Source organism: Nicotiana tomentosiformis, chromosome 5, assembly GCF_000390325.3.
Source record: "Nicotiana tomentosiformis chromosome 5, ASM39032v3, whole genome shotgun sequence".
NCBI lineage: Eukaryota > Viridiplantae > Streptophyta > Magnoliopsida > Solanales > Solanaceae > Nicotiana > Nicotiana tomentosiformis.
This window is the reverse complement of record NC_090816.1, coordinates 21,311,608-21,335,440: the sequence shown is the minus strand read 5'-3', so window position 1 is coordinate 21,335,440 and position 23,833 is coordinate 21,311,608. Positions and strand designations below refer to the sequence as shown.

At 35.4% G+C, this 23,833-nt stretch overlaps 2 protein-coding genes and 1 non-coding gene across 6 annotated transcripts; all 3 read right to left on the bottom strand.

The window, feature by feature from the left end:
- Nucleotides 1–2,735: 2,735 nt before the first annotated feature.
- On the bottom strand, nucleotides 2,736–2,807 carry TRNAC-GCA (transfer RNA cysteine (anticodon GCA)). Its single transcript has one exon. It is a non-coding gene; the product is annotated as a tRNA-Cys (tRNA).
- A 755-nt stretch (nucleotides 2,808–3,562) lies between these two features.
- LOC104095373 (elongator complex protein 1) lies at nucleotides 3,563–11,261 on the bottom strand. Of its 4 annotated transcripts, none has more exons than XM_009601496.4 (6): nucleotides 10,959–11,261; nucleotides 9,375–9,699; nucleotides 5,436–8,493; nucleotides 5,064–5,162; nucleotides 4,656–4,974; nucleotides 3,563–3,949 (listed from the first exon to the last, which is right to left on the bottom strand). In XM_009601496.4, the coding sequence occupies exons 1-5, from the start codon at nucleotides 11,115–11,117 to the stop codon at nucleotides 4,665–4,667; spliced, it is 3,951 nt and encodes a 1,316-aa protein (XP_009599791.1). In that variant the 5' UTR covers nucleotides 11,118–11,261; the 3' UTR covers nucleotides 3,563–3,949; nucleotides 4,656–4,664. The 4 variants fall into 4 exon arrangements, with proteins under 4 accessions (XP_009599791.1, XP_009599790.1, XP_033511776.1 ...); XM_009601495.4 differs by having other exon boundaries at nucleotides 3,563–3,946; XM_033655885.2 differs by having other exon boundaries at nucleotides 3,563–3,946; nucleotides 9,375–9,696.
- Nucleotides 11,262–17,469: 6,208 nt separating this feature from the next.
- On the bottom strand, nucleotides 17,470–22,941 carry LOC104095372 (ACT domain-containing protein ACR9). The gene is made up of 6 exons (XM_009601494.4): nucleotides 22,593–22,941; nucleotides 20,283–20,501; nucleotides 20,098–20,203; nucleotides 18,637–18,985; nucleotides 18,086–18,370; nucleotides 17,470–17,965 (listed from the first exon to the last, which is right to left on the bottom strand). The coding sequence occupies exons 1-6, from the start codon at nucleotides 22,744–22,746 to the stop codon at nucleotides 17,819–17,821; spliced, it is 1,260 nt and encodes a 419-aa protein (XP_009599789.1). The 5' UTR covers nucleotides 22,747–22,941; the 3' UTR covers nucleotides 17,470–17,818.
- Nucleotides 22,942–23,833: the final 892 nt, after the last annotated feature.

Genomic DNA, 23,833 nt, shown 5'->3' with positions numbered 1-23,833 from the left:
TATTGTTAAGGAAGAATTAAAGCTCTTGTCACTTGGCCCAAGAGCCCAACCTAAAATGGCCTAGGTTTGAAGTCCTTATTCGGGTTGGCCTAGGTTGTATAAAATTTGAAAGAAATTTTTCAACCTTTAGCTCATTATTAAAGACACACTTTTAGGATTTTTTTTCCTTTTCTTCTTTATTCTTTCCAAGAATACTCAATCTCTCTCCATTCGCCTCTCTCTTCTTTCTCCCTAAAAATTACAGAATTATTTTGTACACACACGTTAATTACTTTTGAGCACAACGGCTCTTTAATCCTCACATTATATGTCAATAAGGTTTCAAATTTTGAGTTAATTGATGGAAAGAGGTTAAGGAACCACAATAAATTTGGCCTATCAGTCCAAAAACTATTAAATCTTGCCTAAAACTATCAGATCTTACCTAAAAGAGCATCTCTGACGACCTCGTCTCGTATTTTCTTATTTTTCTCAGTTTCCCTTGCTACTCGTGAAGCCCAAATTTGAATGCCAAAACCTCACACGGAAAATTCAACACCAGTAACCACCCCAAACTGCAATGTACTGATGGACAAAAGGTGTTTTCTAGTGTAAATATTGTATGGGTAATGTTTATACAAACTTATACAATATTGTATAAATATGTATAAGTGTGTATATCTGCGTACGATGTTGTATAAATTATCTATGTTTTTAATATATATAAGTGTGCATATACATTATACGTGTATATATGATAGTTTGGCACTTTCTTCTCTTTTTCTTCTTTGTCTTATTTTCCTGGTATACATTATTACAGATTGTATATATAAGTTTATACAAAGTTATACATAATTATACATGTAATGCACATGTGTAGTTAAATCTAAAATTGAAATTTTTATATGTTCAATTTTTTTTCCAAACAATCTATGTAAAAATCAACACTCCTTGTTGATTTATCTAGCAAATAATGAACGTGTAACAATTTTTTCAATTTTTATTTTTTATTTCTGCTATTTGGAACTTGAAAAAGAAGTAAAATTAAGGTTCTCGAGTTGCATTATATATGAATTTGTATTTTTTTGTAACCGGAATAATAATATATACAAACTTGGGGAAGAAGAATAAAAATCACTCAATTTTCGTGCTTGAAGATCTGCATCATAAAAATAAATAATAAGAAAAATGCTTATTTTTCGAACTTTGGCCAATTGTTAAGGAATAATTACACCTCTTGTCACTTGGCCCAAGAGCCCAACCTAAAATAGCCTAGGTTTGAAGTCCTTACCCGATTTGGCCCAGGTTGTATAAAATTTGAAAGAAACTTTTCAACCTTTAGCCCATTATTAAAGACACACTTCTAGAATTTTTTTTTTCTTTTCTTTTTTTGTTCTTTCCCAGAATACTCAATCTCTCTCCGCTCGCCTCTCTCTTCTTTCTCCCTAAAAATTACAGAATTATTTTGTACACACTCGTGTTAATTGCTTTTGATTTTATGTCAATTAGGTTTCAAAATTTGTGTTAATTGACGAAAAAAGGTTAAGGAACCACGATAAATTTGGCCTATCAGTCCAAAAACTTTTAGATCTTGCCTAAAACTATCATATCTTGCCTAAAGGAGCATCTCCGACGACCTCGTCTCGTATTTTCTTATTTTTCTTAGTTTTTGTATCATCCTTTGCTACTGGTGAAGCCCATATTTGAATGCCAAAACCTCGCCGGGAAAATTCAACACCAGCAACCACCCAAAACTACAATGTAGTGATGGACAGAAGGTGTTTTCTAGTGTAAATATTGTATGGGTAATGTTTATACAAACTTATACAATATTGTATAAATATGTATAAGCGTGTATATATGCGTACGATGTTGTATAAATTATCTATATTTTTAATATATAGGTGTGCATATACATTGTACGTGTATATGAAAGTTTGACACTTTCTTCTCTTTTTCTTCTTTGTCTTATTTTTCGGGTATACATTATTAGAGATTGTATATACAAGTTTATACAAAGTTATACATAATTATACATGTAATGCACATGTGCAGTTAAATCTAAAATTAAAATTTTCATATGTTCAATTTTTATTTTTTCTTGAACAATCTAGGTACAAATCACTTTCCTTGTTGATTTATCTCCCAAATCATGTGCAATAATCTTTTCAATTTTTATTTTTATTTCTGCTATTTGAAACTTGGAAAAGAAGAAAATTTAAGGTTCTCGAGTTGCATTATATATTAATTTACTCTTTTTGTAGATGGAATAGGAATATATACAAACTTGGGGAAGAAGAATAAAAAATCACCCAATTTTCGTGCTTGAAGATCTGTTGAATAAAAAAATAATAAGAAAATGCACATTTTTTGAACTTTGGCCTATTGTTAATGGGTTAGAGATTTGCAAAGTTGTAACTGGGTTATTCTGCTGCCATGTATGTGGGTGGACTATATTTTTGTGTAATTCTCCCTCTTTTATATGTGCTAAGTTTACCTATAGGAAAGAGTTGGAAGGAAATTACATTAAGAGTTCCGATATTATTTTTTCAAATTCTTCTAATCTTCATCATCAATCCGGCCAAAAATAGAAGGAAAAAAAAAAACAATAAGATAATCTCAAATCCATGTTCAGATATTAAGTACTCTCTATCATGTTGTGGCAAGGAGAAAAATATTCAAATAATAAAAAACATAAAGAAGAAGCTTTTTAAATAAATTTAACAGAGGGAAAAGCAAAGTAAACAGAATAAAAAAGGGCCCAACCGGGTTCGAACCGGTGACCTCTTGATCTGCAGTCAAATGCTCTACCACTGAGCTATGGACCCTTTGTTATAATACTTTAATTAATTAACATATTTATCGGCAAACAAATATTATAAGAATCCAGTATATGAAGTATATTCATATTGAAATAGAAGACGTCAAATCATCGTTAGAATAAAAACATATCGTGATTCTAACTATAGGACTTTGGTATGATGTCCTTTGAACGTGGATTCACGTAGAACATTGCACCACCATACGTATATGATATATAGGATAAATGTGAGACCCAAACAGAGAAGTGTTGCACCTCTGAAATGCGTGCATGAACGAAGCAATTTTGTATTACTTTGATTAGTTTCAAGATCACATTTCATCTGGAAATTTGATTAACACACACACGTACAGTAATTCAATAGCATTTTGACTAAGTCTTTAACAGATATTCATATAACTTGCATTTTTTATTAACCAATAAGGATCTGCTTTTGCAGTCTAGAAAAAGACGTTCCTTTATACCTGCAAGCAAGATCACCAGCACAGATTGGACTGCAATAATACTGTAATTTTACTTCACATTATATGTCAATATATATATATATATATATATATATATATATATATATATATATATATATATATATATATATATTAAAAAACATAAAAACCAATTTTCTCCCTTTTTTCTGCAATTGGGGAGGGGGGGAGGGGGGAGGATAAAGTCATTCAAGAGCATCAGGACTTCTTAATTTAGTAGGCAACTTTTAAAATAATTAACTCAATTCTCGCAAGCATTCAGGAATATACAAGGAAAATCTTTCCGGTGATACTGCATACGACGAATCATTTACATTGAAATGACTTATATTCTTCACAAATATAGTTGGCCATATTCCCAGAACAGACAACAAATTACTTGCATTCCGCATGTAGAAAACCGATCAACATTTAAATTTGTTAAAAGAGCCATCACTCTGTGAAAAATGCAAGTACACAAGATATATAACTAAAAAAGCTTAAACCTACAATGTCAATAAGAAAGTAATTTCATTGGGAGACAAAAAGACCAGAATTTGGAAATTGGAACTCCTCGGTGATTAATGAGAACTAGAAGAAATTCACTTTCTGCCATCTCCCATGCTCCGTAGTGCTCCCGACCACATCAGCCATAGGATGACATTTCAGATTATACACGGCATGCCTGCTAACATAGAGAAGACAGATATAGCAACTTACCTCAACAGCAAAGGCATAAGGAATCATACAACAAGTGTTATCTGAGCAAAACTTGAGCCAACAAAAGGAAGATTTGTTCAGTGATTTATTAAAAGTGGAAGACCTCTACTAGTATCTCTAGAAATTAAGCAGTAAATAGAACCATCTCCGCTACTCAACGCCTTAAATATGAGACAAAAGCAGCCATCAGGCCTGTGAAATTAACAAAAGAAATTGACCATAGAATTTTCAGGTGGTCAATCAATCTAGTAAGTTAACTCTTCCAAGCACAGGTAAAAAGCAACATGATAATTCCCATTCCTTTTCAACTTTTTTAAGTATGCAATTATTCAGGTATCTCTATGTAAGAGAATACTGTGTCTGATATGCATATTATCCAGGTATCTCTATGTAAGTACAGTTGGGCAGATTTGTGTATTGATATTCCCTATTTAATTATCAAGGACCAAGGTGTTAACAATTGTACAGGATTTCAACACTAGTCGAATTGCTCAGTAACATCTTTCTTAGCATTACTAGTTGCTGAAACAGTGAAGTTTGGTCAATAAAATGTACCATCACCATTATAAACTACAGGCTAACGCTGAGCTCAAACCAGAACCTCTCCCAACCACATTATCGGAGAAGAGCAAAGAATGAGTGTAACGTAAATGAGAGAGAACCAAATGGCATACCTTTGCATTTCAAATCAATACTTTTGACTGCCAGGAGAAAAGCTCTGAATGCGGCATTTCTTCCTTTATTTTGGGGATGTAATTCTCCAGAACATAGAAATGCTCATTGATTCTATCATTTGACATGGCCTCGTCAGCTAATTTTACAGCTGCCATTTGGGACAGTTGAAAATTTGTAGCAACATGTTGCAACTTCCTAGCAATATCTTCCTTTCCCAGCATCACAAGGCATATCAAGAGAGATTTAAGCTCGCGCTTAGCTCCAGTAGTCAGAGACATCCCCGTTAAATGCTCTACCAAAGCAATCTCCTCACCAGGACTGAGTTGCAATGTACCATTAGTACAAGGATCAGGAAATAAAATAATATAAGCATCAAAAAGAAATATGAGACTTGCATAATAACATACCTGCCAGCACGTATTTTCCCTCTATTCCGTTGACGTCTCATGTCTCTCGCTTTTGTACTAGCACTGGATTTGATAGATGCAGCTGATCCCTTTCTTGTCCTGCTTATGAAAGAGGTTAGTTAGGAAGCTGGACTTTAAAACATACTTCCGTTGAAATAGAATATGTTAGCTCCTACACAGTAGACAATAGGAAGATGCAAGGAACATGTCAGAGGGTTATCATCAGGACATATATGAGTATACATCCACAAGAAGATGAAAATGAGAGAAGCAATATTCGGAAAAGGAAGGTAACAGCGTGACATATGATGTGAGAAGAATCAATTATTTAGAATAAGACAACCCAAGATTGCTTATTAAAAAACCACATACCCCAAGGTGTATGCACTCATTCCACTGAAATTGCTACTAGTTTCAGACGCAGTATCATCATCAAGTTCATTTATTGATCGCTCATCTGACTGTAGCTTGGCAGCAAGTAATAATCTCCGTTGTCGAACCGCTAAATAGCGAGCCAAGTACTTCCCCACTTTCTCCAACCCTTCCTCATATTCACCAACCAATGAGCTGGCACACTCAAGTGATGCAGTCCTTACTTCCTGGACCAAGTCATCTCTCCTGTGAAGAAATGCAGTCCTCAGAGCTTCTTCCCATTCCCTTGCACTGACCAAGAAACAAGTACCAGCATTAACATCTGCGCAATAATCCAAAGCTATTTTTGCAGCATCCCCTGGTTTACCAAGTGCTTGGAGTTCCTCACAAAGCTCATGTGCTAGTTGCAACAATTCCTCCTTCCCAAGTTTAATGAGACCAGCTACCGTCAGAACCCCACCCCAATTACCACACTCACGATAAGCCTTCAAAGCTTTATCCAAACAAGAACAACACAAATAAGTTGTAGCAGCATCCTCGAAGCATTTTCGGGAACTAAGATGATCTCCCCAGGCTTCAAGTACTTGGTTTCTCTTGACAGAGTCGGTAACTAATTGGAGTCCCGAGGGGAAAAGTTGGGGATTTTTCTTCATGAGGATTATACAATCCTCAAAGTAAGCATCTCCTGCAGAAACAATGTGTTGAAGCGCAGTCTCGAACCTCTGCAATCTAAGGTCTATATTGTATTGCATCAACACTATTGGCAAGTTTTCTAGTTCTTGTAGATAGGGAAGAAATTCTTTTGGATCCTTCTGCGAATTCAAGGCGACGATAGCTGCAAGGTTCAAATCATAAAGTCCTAACGCAGCTTCAAAAACTGCCTCTGAGTCTGACAACCACAAAAGATGCTTTAAAGCTTCCTCAGCAGAAGGGTAGAGTTCCCTTCTCAGGTCATCTGAACCCGATAATTCCTTTTCTCGGATAATTTTTATTCTCTCTAAAGCTTTTTCAAGAGCTGGAGGGTCACTTCGAGCTAAAGTGGTCAGAATGCAGAGTTCCCTAGCGGGACTTTCCGCTACATGCTCCTCCAGAGCCTTCCTTATGGCCAGTAGGACAGAATGGATCTTGCTATTGCCATGAGAACTCTCGAGGTCTCCATGTTCTACAACTTTAGCTTCATTGTCATGAGGTAGGGATCTATAGTTTTTGTACAGTGTCTCCATGATATTTTCATTCTTTATTGAACAGACAAATTCAGTTATATAACTTAGATTATTCACCTGCTTGACAAACTCAGCAGCTGACTGAACAAAGTTTTGCCAACCACAATGGTCAATTATAACATTGAAATCAATTCTGTGCCTTCTTACCATGAACAATGCATCTTTGTAGCGCTCCTGGATCAAAGCATTAATTATTGAAGCGAGGACCAATTTTCTGGGGTAGATGCACTCAAGATTCCCTCGAACTGTTTGAAGTATGATAGCAGATTCGTCCCCGTGAAGAACACCTACAATTTTGGCACCTCTTTCCCATATTTGAATATAGTTTCTTTCATCTTCTCCTTTTTTGTGCTTGAAAACTGCCAGGAAGTTCCCATACTTAACCTCCAGTTCTCCTTTCAGGATATCACTAATATCAATAATAAACAGTAAATCCTGCTTAGTTGCAAGAATCAAATGGGTGACAGTGTGATCAGCAGAATTCGAGTAGAAAGAAAAACTGCTGCAATTGTTGCACAATGTCCGTTCACCAACGAGCAAACTACCACTGTCATCGAGACCAAATAGCAAAGCTTTCTGCGACAAACAGTCTCCAATTTGCACAAGATCCATCCAGGGGCAAGATGAAGAAAAACTCGTATCATCACGTTTCCGATGAAGCCCTCTGACATCAGCCACCTTCAGAGCATACTCAAACACTTTTCCACCGTTAAACTGAACATACGCCGAGCAGCCATTTCCCTGGTCGGGGACTATACCAATTACTGTACCTTCAAGAGTTAATCTATTCAAAACTTTAGCATGCCAACCAGAGCATGTCACTGAACTAGGAATACGATCTTCAGAACACGCAAGCTCAATTTCTTGGAGGCAATATATAGAAAGCTCATCCTTAGAGGACTCTTTTATTGCTGAGTTGCTAATTTGACTATGGCTAACACCAAGAAGCTTATGTGAATCCAACCATGCAAGGTGAATGAAATATTTATATCCTGAATCAAAAGAAGCAGCCTCAACATCAAATTGTTTACCTTCTAGCTCCTCCCAACACTCAATTGCAGGAAGCTCTACAACACATAATCTGCCATCTGACAAGGATGCAGCGAGGTTATGTATAGAACTTTTAGAGCAAAATGCCATACTCTGAATGGCAGAGGGAAAATTCAAACAAAAGAGGTACATAGGTGGTGGGATGAGAGATAAAGAAAGAGGGGTTATTAGTATCTTGGAGTCATCAATTACAAGTGCCACTGAGTTATTCATGACAGCTGTAATCCAGACAAAGTTGTAGGTTGTGATAAGCCCACCAACAGTCCAAGAAATCAACTCTTGAGGCTTTATCGGATCCCACATGAATCTGACTCTATCATCCTTCATGTACCTGATTTCTTGCTTTAAGTACCAGTGATTGTTACTTAAGAACCAGATCCTCAGAGAGTCGTACTTTTCACCTCTGACCACAGCAGCTAGAAGGTCTGAGTTACAATTCCACTTCACAAATTCTACAGTAGCATCAACTTCTACATTGAGGCAAAATGAGCTTCTTTCTAATCCATTCCTCTCAAAGAAAACTATAGATGGGCATTTTCTATCTTCCTTTCGGTCATAAACTGCAGCAATTTTGGCTCCACTGGGCATCCAATCCAAAGTTGACCCCATGAAAGGCTTTGACTCTGAAACAGAATGGAGTGCCCCTGAGTCCCGTTCCCAGATTTTAAGCTTCTTATGGGAGAGATGAGAATTACTCACCCTGCTTAACGTTGCAAAGTATTTGCCATCACCTCTCCATGAAATTGAGCTCTCCAACGAATAATTGGAAGAGTAAGTATGTTCATCTGAACAACAGCACAATTATTTTCAGTCATTTCCTTAACAGAAGCATAATTCAAAACCAAATGTGTGCAGCAAAATATGTCAAAAGTACATTGAAGTTACATTCTTGAAAGAAGAAATATTCTGCAACAATCCAAGAAAAGGTAATAGTAAAGACAACAATAACTGTTTTGTATACTTAATGTAGACAGGCTATCATATTACCTTCCCCAAGAGGGCACAAATGAAGAACCTATTCACATAGTTGCAAACTGAAAATCAAGAGTTAGTACAATGACCTTTTGCATGCTTCAACGCTCCAGTAGAGTTGAAGCAGCATGCTAGGCTTTAATATCACAAGAACTGGCGTTTTCACATGCAAAAACCAGTGGCATTTTGATAAGAGAACTAGCATATGCATTGAAGGACAAGATTACTTACCACAAACAAGCAGACATTCTTGTTAGTACAACTACTGTACAAGTTTATCATATTAAACAAAATCTTACACAGCCTGGAAAGTACGCATATGTTTCAACTTTCAAATGATTATGAACACCTACCTAAACCAAACTAGAATTATCATTTTCCGCAGTTCAATTTTCTCTAAGCATAAAGAACATGCTTATTCAGCTAAATACAATCCTCTAAATATTATACCTTGCATCTGGAAAAGACAATAGTAAAATGATCTCAGTAGAGGAAAATGTGCTAGTTCATCATCATTCATGGGTATATACCAAGCAAAAACAATGCCATGCTTGTGATTTCAGAGAATTTCATCTACAAAAACTATTCCAGAAATGTATACATAATCACCAAAAGAGCATTTTAAGGATGATAGAACTTCAGTTGAAGAAGAAAAAGTATTTATTAGTTCAGATATATGGAAAGAAGTCCTTACGTACGTCAATATCTTCAGGCAGATCATCCAGTGCCATCTCATATAAAACATCCCAGTCTGGTGTCATCATGAGAATTTGTCCAAAACCAGTAACTACACCAAGAATATCTCCATCTGGACTAGGTGATATACACTTAACTCCACCCTCCACTCGGCCAACAATTTCTGTCGTATTATCATCCGCAGTATATAGCAATAGAAGACCATACGAAGTCCCAATAATCAATGCTTCTTTTTCCATTAGATAATCCATGGAAGTAATGAAATCCCCAGGCTCCAAATCAATAAGGTTATCTGATAAGGAATTCCACGCTCCTGCATTCTGCTACAACCCCAAGCAAGTCAGAGAAAGATTTCAGCGAGGAAGAGGAAAATTGACATATAAACCTGGCCATAGAATAGAATGATAAAGATCTCTACGGACCCCATGCAAAAACTTATGAACTATTGGAAGTTTCTCCTTCATTAAGCCACATAATACAAGGGAATGAAATAGAACGGAAGGCAATAAACCTTTCTTCGCCTCTAGGCACACCTTGCAGGCACTTTTTACAACATTTAAATGAGCTTCTGCAATATCATAAGCATTTAGCCTGCATCATAACTCGATGTGCACGTTATCTTCATTTTCTCCAGATTTTATTAGGAGAAGCTACTTTCACATCTAAATTTACTTGACCACATTTAAATGTTCTAAGAGAAGAAAAAATCAACTTTTAGATCCTTTCTTACAAATAAAGTTTTGTGGGGTTGACGATTTTCCCACTACCACCCTTGCACTGTTCCCTAAAATAAACCTGCTAGTCATATACAAGCAAACACAACCTGAAACATACCACACTACTGTTTATGTATAAACTTAGAACTCCGTGCCCTCCAAACAAATGACAAAATTTGGAGTATGCCTAATCCAAGCTGAATCATGCCAATTTTTATCTTTTATAGATCAATTTTTATAACTAAGAATGATTTGAAAAGCACTACTTATCAAACCTTAAATTCTTTCGGTGGTCGTCTCCAAAAGATTTTTTTTTTTCCTTCTCCAAAAAAAGGGAAAGTATTCCACTGCCCACATAGTAATTTTATCACATAAAATTGGACAGTGTACTTATAATCTCCTAAACGTCACAAGTAAGTTTCCCTTGGATACAACTCCAACTACCCTGACTGTCAAATCACCAATTATACGTATTTCAATTCCACAATCAATACTTGCTTCTTCCATTTGCATTTCTTAAAGTTAAAATAAATAATCATCCATTGTGCTAGAAATAGTAATACGCAAGAGAGTAGACAATTGCTTTAGTTAGGTACATCTGTTTCTACTGTAGCCACATTCTAACAAAAGGTGCCGATAAGTAAATTAATATGTGTTCAATATGACTGGAACAATACTATCAAAATAGGAAAACAAACTTTTTCCCTAACTTTGGGTTTAATAGTTTAGTGGTCACATTATGACATTTTCAGACTAGGAGTTTCAAAAGTCTATATTTCTTTCTTAAACTCGGTACTCAATCAAATACAGGTTCACATAAAATGAATTATAATAAAATAAGTAAAACAATTTAGAAAAAAACTTACATGAGGAGAAGGTAGAAGTAAACTGTATATGAAGTTGGAAGAGGAAGCTAAGAAGAGGCGATTGTGCTCCACGTCAAATGCAGCGAAGCTGATAACTTCATCCTCGGAATTTAACTGAAGCTTCAACAATTGCTCCTTCAATATCTTCAAATTCTTCATCTTCTATCGCTATTCCGTAGCAATGGAATCGAAGAATTGCAAAGCAAATTGATGCGCGAAGATGAGGATGACGGAAGTGGGTTCTGGGTTGGGTTTAGCAGTTGCTGAACCCTAGAATTTAGAGTGAGCTTTTTTAGGGTTTAAGATGAAGAGAGGAAAAAATTATAGTTAACCTACGTTTGACGCATAGATGGGGCCTGTTTGGACAAGTGCTTGCTTTTTTTTTTTTGAAAAAAGAAAAAATATATTTTTTCTATACAATTTTAATATGTTATATACAAACTCATATATTTTTCCAACTATCTAATTTAAAATTGTGCGGGGTAAAAATAATTTTTGCCTTCTTTTTATATATAACCATTGATAGGACATGAACCTTGATATAAATGTATGGAAGTCGAGTATTAAAGTAGTAAAGTAGGTAGTCTAGAGTGTTCATAAGAGTAATATTGACATGCAGTCTCGCTTTCTGTTGGTAGTAGATTTTTATAACTAACCTTTATTTTCTTTCATTGTTGATTACCTTACTGTCTTGTTATTTTATTCTGCTTTTATATGGCTTTTTGGTACTGTCCCTTCTTGTCTATATTTTCATTAATGTAGTACTTATGCTTTTCTGAGGCGAGGGTCTATTGAAAACAACCCCTCTATCCTCAAAAGGTAGGGGTAAGGTCTGCGTGCACACTACCCTCCCAGATCCCACAATGTGAAATAATATTGTGTATGTTGTTGTTGTTATTTTTATATATAACCGGAAAAACCGAACAACTAAAAATAAATTTTATTTGATACTTCGGAGTTATGTAATGAAGCTTGAAGTAGGTAGCTTGATTTTGGACATTCACTTTTCTTGATTATCTTTGAAATCTCTCTAAAAGCAACATTTTCAGTTTAAGTCTTACACCGTCTTCGATATTAAATTTGATCTTATATGCACAATTGGGAGACCAAACTATTCAATTTAAAGGAGAAGTTCCTACCTTGAGGCTTGAGTGCGTATGATCATTTAGATTTACAAAAGGTGAGCACTATTACTGTTTGAACTTTCAAATGTGTTATTTAAAACCAGGGAAAAGGGTCAAATATATCCCTCAACTTTAGTATATTGTTCGCATCTATACTCTGTTATACTATCGGGACATATTTACCCTTATCGTTAGTCAAACTTTTTAAAAATGCCCTCCACCTAACGGAAAGTCACCAAATTAAAAAAATACCTATTTTTTAAAGCCCATTAATAACCCATTTTATTTACTGCACTTCTTCCTCGCATATTAGTCATCTCTTTCGTAGTCACTTGTTGAACTCAAGAAGTGAAAGGCATAAAAATACCGATAACTATATATTCATTTATACATTGAGTCTCAATTCTTTTAATATCCTTATTATATTCTACCTTTTTAAATTTTCTTTTTTTCTTTCAACTTCTCGCTTTATTTTTTTTCACCATGTCGAGCTATACCGAGTATTCATCATGATTTTCTTTCCACCATGATTTAAATATTTATAGCATCTTATTAGGTTGCCAATTCTAAAGTCTTAAGGCAGCTACCGAAGTATTTCTTTCTCTAACAGTGAGCCTTTGTTGATGAGTATTCATGCACCATGATTTTCTTAATCTGCTTTAAGCATTTAGGCAACAAGTAATTATCGCCAAATCACGCCTTAAGAACCAAAGTTAGATTCCAAGATATAGGATGAGATACTCATAATTCTTAGTAACAACTGAACTTATAATGAACGAAAATTAGAAAATAATTAGAGGAGATTCAATTTAATATCAAGCTACAGTCGAATAAATGCATCAAGAATGAAAGAAAGTACACCAACAAGTTTGAAAGTAACTTAACAACCTAAGTACACTACCTTCGTGTATTAATCAAATACAAGTATTATTAAAGCATATATCAGTTGTTACCAACTTACAAACCAACTGTCAAGTGTGTATTATATTGGATAAAGGGATGCCATATTATAACATGACATCCTAATACCACCATGAACAACTAAAAACCAAAATATAAGTTATTACTAATCATACTTTCACTACTATTCCCGGTCTCTTTATAAACGAATAAAATATGTTAAGACGTCTCAGAAATTAATGTTTTGTATTTTTAAATGATGGGTTTAACGATTTTGGGTTAATAATTTTTTTTTAATGATTATTTTATTAATCTGGTGGCTTTTCGTAAAATGGAGGGTATTTTTAAAAAGTTTGGCTAACGGTAAGGGTAAATATGGCTTGATAGTATAACGGAGGGTAGATATGAATAATATGCTAAAGTAGAGGGGTATATTTGGTCCTTTTCCCTTAAAACCAATAAAAATGTCGTTTGTATTTCACATGTCAAAGCTAGATACTTCCTCCGGTTCATAATAAGTGACTTTTTAGTTTTCGACACAACCCTTAAGAAAATACAAACTCCTAGAGAAAAAGATATATTCACTAAATTACCCTTAATTAATTATTATGTTGACATATTAGGATATGTAAATAAGGGCAAATTTTGAAAAAATAAAATTAATTCATTCTTGATTATGTAAAATGACACTTATTTTGGACCAAAATAAAAATGCCAATCGCAATTTATTTGTAACGACCCGGGCGGTCATTTTGAGTATTACAACCCCGTTCCCCCATTTACTGCTCAATTTATGCTTTACAGTTGTTATGTAACTTGTCGGGGTGATTAGTTCGGGTCCGGTGAGGTTTTGGAATGATTTGGAATAATTAGTTCCAAGGTTTAGAACTTAAGTTGAAAATGTTGACTGGATGTTGAATTACGTGTAATGACCCCGGAGATTTTTTACTAAGCAAATTAAGATTTTGTGGTGCCGAGGTAGATCAATTAGTAAAAGGTTGTAGAAATTTCTTGCGGCTCGGACTTTTTGGGTTGAACAATGCATTGGGAAGTAAAAAAAAAAAAATTTACCGAAAAAAGGTCATTTCTGCGGCCCACTATGCGGACCGTATAATGGCCGCAGAGTGAATTGGAAGTGGGGCAAGTTTGGAGATCAGGTTTGCGGCACATTATGCGACAGCATACCAGTTCTGCGGTGCATTATGCGACCGCAGAACAGGTATGCGGGCCGCATAATAACCGCAAACTGAAGCAGTGATGCCAAGTTCCAGAGAGTCTTTTTGTGACCCATTATGCGGTCGCATATGCGACCGCACAGTGTGTTCCGGAGCATCATTTTTCTGGTTTTATAAACTCAACCCTATTCTTATAAAACACTATTAGGGGTCATTTTGAAGGATTTCATATGATTTTTTAGAGAGAGATGAGAGCATCTTAGAGAGAAAAAGTGAAGACCTAGCCATTTGTTCATCAATTCTTGTTCAAGGATTGAAAATTTCACAAGGATCTTGATAGGGTTTCAAAGATGTAAGAGTTTCTTTCCCTAATTCTTCAATTTCGATTTTTGGGGTAAAAGATAGGAGATTAAGAGTATGATTCTTGGGTGTAAGAGTATTATTTATACATACACGTACCAATAAGGTTTATGCAAAGATTGTTGAGTTCAAATGGGTAAAGATTTCGTTGAAAATGGTAGAAGTCTTTAAAGACTTTAATTGAAGATTCGATGGTTGAGTTGATGTCGGAATTTGTTGAAATTTGTATGGTTGGACTCATGCTTGAATGGGCGTTCATATTTTATAACTTTTGTCGGTTTCCGAGACGTGGACTCCACGGGCGATTTTTGAGTGCAATTTCGAATTTTATTGAAAAATTAGTATTTTCATATAGAATTAATTCCTATAATTTGAATTGATTGAATCGAATTAATTTGACTAGATTTGAGGCGTTCGGTGGCAGTTTCGCAAGGCAAAGACTTATTGGAATAAAGAATTTGCTCGGATTGAATTAAGTAATAGTTCTAAATTTGGTCCTGAGGGTATAAAACCCCGAATTATGTGTTATGTGATTTTTGAGGTGACGCACATGCTAGGTGACGGGCGTGTGGGCGTGCACCGTAGAAATTATGACTTGGTCAAATTCCATGGAACTGTAAAGTTGAATAATCTGTTGTTATCTGTACATTCTCTATGTAGTAGAGGAATTGAACCACAAATCATGTTTAGATTATGTGTTGGCACTGTATGGACCCACAGAGGTCGTGTACATGTTGAACTATCTGCTAAATTGTTATTTTGTACTCAGTCATAATTTACTTGTTTATTTTATCTGAGTCTCCATTGTCCATTAATGATGCATCATATCATTATTGTTTGGGATGATTTTCATGATTATTGAGAGTCCGAGAGACTGGAGAGATTTATGACTGAGTGAAGCCGATGGCCTGATTGTGAGACATTATACTATAGCACGTGAGTTGTCTGTGCAGCACGTGAATTGTGTGTGCAGCACATGAGTTGTCCATGAGGATCCATATATTATACTATAGCACGTGAGTTATCCGTGCAGTACGTGAGTTGTCCGTGTGGATCCGGATATCATACTATAGCACGTGAGTTGTCTGTGCGGATCCATATATTGATACTATAGCACGTGAGTTGTCCGTGCGAATTATATCGTTTGGACTGTAGGATCCCCCCCGGAGTCTGTACACATCCCTAGTGAGCGCAGGTACCTACTGAGTGCGAGTGCTAAGTGCTGAGTGAATGGAATGGCTAAGTGACGGCGATCCTGAGATGATGCATTTGATTTCATTACTGATGCACTTCGGCTGTCATATATCACTGCTTTAGAAATTTCTGAGAGATATTATCTTATGTTTTAGTTGAACTTGACATGAACTTACTGTTTTGGCCTTAAATGTTGAACTTGAAAGCATGCCTATCTTATTATGTTGGAAATTACTGTAATTGGACTCAGTTGTGAAGCTCGTCACTACTTTCAGTTCTTTATTTAGTATTGTTACTTGCTGAGTTGGTTGTACTCATAATACACCCTGCACTTTGTGTGCAGATCCATGTATTCCCGGACATAGTGGGTGTTGATTCTTTCGCACAGCTGATTTTTTCGGGGATTCAGAGGTAGATGTCGTATTTCGCAGACCTTGTCTCTCCTTCCCTATCTCCTTGTTTACTGTATTTGGTCTGATACTATTATAGACCGTGTTTTCCAGGCTTGTATTGATATTAGATGCTCATGTACTAAGTAACACCGGATTTTGGGAGTGTTTATATTTGTACTTGAGAGATTTCTTCCGCTGAATTTAATTATTGTATTTTCAAATTTAAAAGATATGTGATTTATTGGGATTGTCGGCTTACCTAATATTGAGATAGACACCATCATGACGGGTGAGATTTTGGGTCGTGACATTATTTTCATTATAGATAGATCTTTTTTAAAATTTTATAGTGATTTTCTAGTCTAGACTTCTCTGGTTTTTGCGTAATTGGTGTTGAAATGGAAGGAAAAATGAAATTGGGTTAGCATATCTTTTATGGGGATCATCTTTAAAGTGAAAAATCAACCTAAGTTTATTCGGAAACTTAAAAGTGTTTTTCAATTTGATATGGGTGATGTGAAGGCGGAAAACGAATACTAAAATTTGGTTTTATTAGTGAAAATAAGGAATTTTGAACAAGAATGAACTAAATCGATCGTAAATATTACTTTGTAAATTTTTGTATGTAAATATTCTTAGATTTCTTTAGTTACTCCACAATTTATTCAGGAGGAGAATTAGAGACTTATTTTTTTAATTATCCAGAGGATGATTCACATTAGTTCATTAATTTATATTAAATTTGCTTTATATTTAGTCATAGATTCATATATTTAGTAAACCAACTTAATTTGTGTTGATTTTTATAAGTAGAAATCAACATAAGCCAACTCATGTGCACGTTGACTATTCCGTCATGCACCTGCAATAAAAAATATTAATATATACACATTTAAGGAGTAAACACCAGGAATTAACGATGCTGCCACATTAGTTTATTTAGAACTCGAGTTGAAAACCTAATACCCTGTTTATTTTTTCTATATTCTACATTAGACTTGACCCAACTTATTTGGAACTAGTTGTTTCCAGCATTAGACTTTGCGCTGTTGCTTTCAAATGCTCAACTAAATGCAAAAAAAATAAAAAAAATAAATAAAAAAAAATGAATAGCTTCTATCTAACAATCATTTTTAATAACCGAGAAATTCTCGAGACCCAGTGACGCACGGTTCAAAAATCGTTGGATAATGAGTTCACCTCTCTACCCACGGATAATGAGTTCTAACCCGTGACGTATGTCTAACCCACACATCATGTGGTGTGCTTTTACCAATAGACCAAAGCCCTCCTTCCTAAGAAGAAAAGTGTTTTCCAGCTTAACCTTCTACCATCCTGGACAAAACCTGTATATCGCGATGAAGAATGGAGAAGCAACATTATATCTTCGAATAAACCAATACACACTGCCCATAACAACAGAAGATGCAGAAAGGGAAAAGAGATGGAAAATTAGAGGAGATTCTATTATGTCAAGAGAGTAGAGAAAAACATAAGATTAAAGCAGAGGTATTACAACCTCTCATTAAACTCATACAGCTGTTAACCCACAGAAGCCTAGATAAGTCACAAACTGAACTTTGGAAGCGATGGTTCTCCGATAGCTCAGGGTTCTCCTTACGCTTTAGTCTTGTTGCGGATATATATACATGGTGACAACACTTGAATGTTGCTGAGCTGAGTTAAAGAAATGGTGCCTTGGTAATTCTTGAATTTCACCAGCCCATTAATGTTCTTTTAACTTTCTCCAAGATTTCAGTTCGAGCTCGCTTGCTGGCTAACGGATACTCTGGGCTTTCATCCAAAAGGAACCTATAAACTTCCCACTGCCGCTCTGCTGTTGAATGCCTTGCAATTTCAGCCTGCAGACCAATTAGGAATGTACTCATTATCGGAACTGGAGATAAAATGCAATTACACTTCCATTAGAGCTAGAAAAGCAAAAACATTTATGGAGGAGAATTTGAGCATCTGGAACTTACAGAGAAAATACAGATACCAAGCTTTTTTAAGGCAAATGTGACATCATAGAAAACACGGGGCCTTCCCTTTCCAGATAACTCAACTGGATTAGCAACCAATAGTTCTGTATCTGGGCCACGACTAGCAACAGTGACTCGCAGTGGATGAAGCATCTCTTCCTTCAAGCGAGAACACAAAGATGCTTGGTTTTCATCATCTAGAATCTTTTTCCCATCTGTTCTCTGGATAAATAGGTCTATGGTGCGAAAGCCCTTGGCGGAAGACAAGATTCTTCCAAAAGCAATCTAGACGTTGAAATAACAAGCACATATGTTTTAATGTCTGAAAATAAGGCAATAGGAAAGGCATCCCAAACTAGAAACACCAATAAAGATTAAAGATATGAAGTATAGACAATCTCATTCTTTATATGGTCCTAATTTTTTTTTCTTTTGTGGACAATGTAGACAGAAATTTGAATCCACCTCGACCATCAGAAGTGTTTTGCTTACAAAACAATTTGATTCGAGAGAACAGGAAATCACTACACAGTTACTAAAATATATGGTACCTGAATATCACAGTCCTTTGAAGTCCTCAAAATGTCATAGATGAGGCCCTTTTGATCAACACATTGTATTTGAAGCAAGGTATGGACTGGGCTCAATAAGTTATCCACTGTGATGGTTGCCTTCTTTAATTTTGTCGTATCAGAAGAAGAGGACTTAGGAACTGCTTCCTTAGACAATTCACAACTAAACAATTCTTCTGCAACTTCTTGTGGAAGAGAAGAGAATCCTTGCTGAACTTCGCATTCAGGCCCTGCCAACTGAAGTTCACAGCTAATGCAGTATTCTCCCAAAACATCACTTAGATGTTCACATGTCTCATCTCGTCTTTGTTTCGTGTGCAGCAAGTCCCTAATATGGCAACAGAACACCAAGCAGAAATGTAAAGGAAATTACTACATAACAGGCAATTATTGATAACCTTTAATGCTTAGTTTTTCCTCATCTGATGGGGAGGAGATGAATACCAACCACATTAGTAATGGCCCAACAGTCAAATTATATGGTGGAAATGAAGTTTGAATTGCCAAAAGGATCAGCAAGAGACAAATCAGAGTATTGTACCAAAAAACACGTCAATATATTAGCGCATAACTTAGCGCAGGTTTTGGGGAACAAAAGTTATATCCATAATCTTTTTTCATAGTTAAATAATCTGGTTGCTGCGAGATTTTATATATATTCTTTTAAATAATCTGGCTGCTGTAAGATACTATATTATGAAACTGATATCAAGCGGGCAGCACCATCAATCATTCAGTCACCAGTAACTGTTTGGTTTACTGGCCAAAAGAGGCTTGCAAAATTAATTAAGTACTTCTAATACTTAGAAATAAGATTTATTTAACTACATTGGCTTAAAAATTTGCATGACCCTGTGAATTTTGTTTCATGATGCCTCAATCCCAAACTAGTTCAGATCGCCTATATGATTACTCTAAATCCAGTTTGCTCTACCTGGACCCATTGCATTCCTGAGAACAAGAATCAAATTACTGCTACCATGTTTGTCTTCAATATATGATATCTTACAGAGTTAGAGTTGGTTCAGTGTACAAGTGTAAGAGAGCACAGTACTTGAAATTGAGTTTGACCTTGTAGTTTTTTGACCTCGTAATTATACCTTAGTGGTGGTAGGCTTAATTAATAATGGTGTTAAAGAAGAGTTGTTCAGTCCAAATAGTCAAGTCACTGTGGTTCAACCATCATCCATCAGATATACAACAACAACAACATACCCAGTCTTATCCCACACCGTGGGGTATGGGGAGTGTAGTGTGTACGCAGACCTTACCCACATCGTCCATCAGATGTGCATTAGCTAAATGGGATTAGAAGACTAGCATCAATAACAATGCAGCAAGGCCACAGAATATAAAATCTTATATTAAGTAGAGAACCAAAAGCCGATTAGGTTGAAAATCAAAGGTGCCTTAAACATGTCAAGAATTTCAAGGACTTACATGTCATCTGTTAAGAAGAAGAGATCCAAAACTTTGTCATCTGGTGTTGTCATAACTTTTACTCTTTGAATTGTTAGCTCGAGCTCGCAAAGGACCTTGGTAACATCTAAAAAGCACAAATAACCACATTATGAAGCCACGTGCAAGTAAAAAAGGCACAAAACTTTAGATGCATTTATACTTACCATGTAGCAACCCTTTCCTGTCTAGGCAAAAAACCTTCAATAGGTAAACTGTAGGACGTGGGGAACAAGTGGACTGTTGGCTTAAGTAATAAGGAATCATGCATGATGGACATGCAGACATAAGCCGATTTTTCAAGCTTGCCCAATCAACTTTCAGCCAGCTTGGACGCGGGATAACCCATAGTACTATGTAACACCATTTCCCATCGGTGGCAAAATCTGTATTAATTTATACATCAATGTCATACAACATACTAAGTGGCTGATGAATGAAATCATCAAGATGTAAAATTTAATGGAGCTATCCAACATTTTGTCAGTGAAAAGCAAGAACTTGAAGCTATATGTATACTTGAGAACTTTTAAGTTCGATTAAAAGATGTGTTCTGACATTTTATGGCAAGTAGTTCTTTCATCACAGGATTTTCCAAACTTTCGACATTGGATACGAGCCAGACAATCTTAAAGACGTCAAGTACTTTTAGAGAGACAATTCAACTTGGAAGCAATTAACACGATGCTTAATTAATGTATCTTTTATGTTTTCTCTCCTCTTCCACCAACAATGATGTTCGGTCAAAAAATGCATATATTTAACTATTGTTGCCTCACATTCTAGTACTTTTAATCGTCTTTTGAGTATTAGTTATGTTACTTTATGCTTAATATTATATTTTAACTGTGTAGGAATAAAACAGTGTGAAGATGAAGAAATTTGGAACAAAATTAAATAAAACGCAGAAGAAAAAAGAAGAAAATAAAAGAATGAAAAGGAGGGAGACAAAGGGGGGACACCCGGTGTTTGTCCCCCCAGTGGAAGACAAGCAAATAAGGAATTACAATTAGCAAGCTAAGAATTGAAGTTGAAAACGTACTGGTTTAAGCGCCAAGTCCAGCGCGACGCGCTGGCCTGGACACTGTGTGCGGGATTTTTCCTATTTCGCCTGGGACAAGGTTATTTCAGCCCTACATGGTCCCAACTCGTATAAAAGGGGTCTTAAACCTAATTTGGAAGGGATCTAACATATTTTTGGGAAGAGAACACGCCACTTTTGGAGGGGAGAACGCAAACCACTCTTGGAGGAGGCTTCTAACTAGTTTTTCTTCTCTTCTCTTCCTTTAACTTTATAGTTTATTAGTTCTAGAGTTGTGGGTGCTACATGAACATTGTAGTTTGAAGCTTGAATTGTTCTTGTTAATTTATCATATTGGTTTATTTATTCAATCTTGCGCTTAATTATTTGATTGCTTGATCACCAATTAAATACTATCTACGAATCTAGGATTGAGCAGAGCGAGATCTTGAACCTGAGTATCGGGAACAGATTTGCAGTTAGGATAGGGATATACCTAATTGCCTTGCTTGATTACTATACGGGAATTATTAATGCGTTCTTATTAATCCTAATTCCATAGGAATATAGGCGTTAGGTTAGCTTGAATAGGCGAGTAGTATTTCGGGAGAATACTACGAGTAATATTAACCATGTTGATCAATAAACCAGATAAATTAATTAGACAATTTAAGTAAAAAACTCAGCGGGATTGTTAGCTAACCCATAGCTCTGGAATATTTTCTCCCACTGAATTCGTCTCTAAGATTGCCGGTTTGTTTTCTTTAATTTCTTAGTTTGCTACTCTAGATTAGTTTTAGTTAAATATTCATACTTTAAAAAATCACTTGAATAGATTGATTGTTTTAATTAAAATTTAGTTTAACATTGAGTAACAAATATAGATTGGGAAGCTAGAGAAGCAGCTTATCAAATATTCCACTTTCTGCTGATGGGTCAGAAGATTAAACAACCTAACTCCAAACTCTACACAAAAAGCTGAACCTTTTTGGCCGCCAAGTCAGCACTTAAATATTCCATTGTCCATCCTATACGGCACATTTTGCTTTCTAGTTTGCCGAACGACACAATTCTATCTATAATCACAATTTAACTTTAAATTTTTCATTTTAACCCAGTGAAATGTTAAATACCCATACAAATATCTATGGTTTTGTTTTAGACCATAAGTTTCAAAACTTTAAAACTCTATGCTCAATCAAACATCATACATAAAAAAGATCACATAAAATGGAACGAAGGGAGTAGTGAAAATGTAGCTTAGGTTTCATACGACCAAAGATAGTAATTTGAGATTGAAAGCATATCAATGTAGCTTAGGTTTCATACAATAAAAGATACTAATTTGGGATTGAACGCACATCTGAGTGATATTAGACGAAACAGATTTCAAATAATTCAAGAAAATCAGAATCTTTTGGAAGAAGAAATTACAACAAAAATAAAAATAGCTGACCTCCGCGGTTTACATAGAGTCCGAATTCAAGAACGATACGACAGAGGTCGCATCCGAGTCCAGCTTTATCGGGGCAATTCACGGTGATAACAGTCGGGTCACCAGATTTCACGCCGGGTTCCATCAAAACGACGTCGTCCCATGCCATCCCCATTTCTCCGGCCAGAATTCACCGGCACCGGCGGCTGAGTTTGAGGAATTCTACGGCCAGAATTCACCGGTACCGGCGGCTGAATTAGAGAAATTATCCGGGCGAATTCATAAATCCAAGGAAGTTCGAAGGCCAAGAAGACAAATTCACACCGCCCCCTATTTTGCAAACAATCGGTGGTTTATTTCAGCTGAAATTGTCGATGTTGTTGATGAACAGGTTGTTGTTCGGTCAGAAATGGGCCCCACAGTCACATCGTAACCACGTCAGACGTAGTTTGGCATTTTTCAGAGTAGTAATAAAATACTAATTTCTAGGATTCGTTATATGTACTGAACCACAATATATGAAAAAATTCAAGAATAATAAGCACAAATTGAGAATATTAGATTCGAATATTTTTTTTAACTTGTTTTTTAAGAATATTCCATAAAATTGAAATGATGCAAAAAAAATAAATAAGTATAACCGATTTCTATGCAGAGATGACATTCACAAATCAAGAATATTAAAATTTTATTTTGATAAAAATACAAATGATAATACAATATAATTATTGTCTAATTTGTTATCAGTAATCTTATTTTTTGCTTGGTACTCAAATATATAGTCATTCGCCTATTTCATGCAACCTAGTTCTATACACGAGATTATTAGATTTTGCGGAACAAAATTTTGGATAATAATTAACGATATTTAAGAATGTTACCCTTTAAAATACATATTCATTTTTGCTAGAAAGTTTATTCTAGATTATAATTTATCGACACTAACTAAGTTAGCATTAAAGTGTAATAGATTGGGTAATTATATTTGGCGTTATAGTTTTTTACATAAAATTACAGAGAGAAAGATAGTAACACACTAAACAAAGATAAAATAAATAGAGTCTTAGAAGTTAGAAGTGTTACATGTCCAATTTTTTTTGACAGTGTCACATTTTTAGCTGTATGTATACATTAGAATTACAATACAAAATTTAATCAGTTTCAAATCAACTTCGCCTTAAACAAAAATTTTGATTTCAAAATTATCTAAGATTTTCAACAATCCAAAAATGAAAATAAAGCTCATTTTAAAACAGCAACAT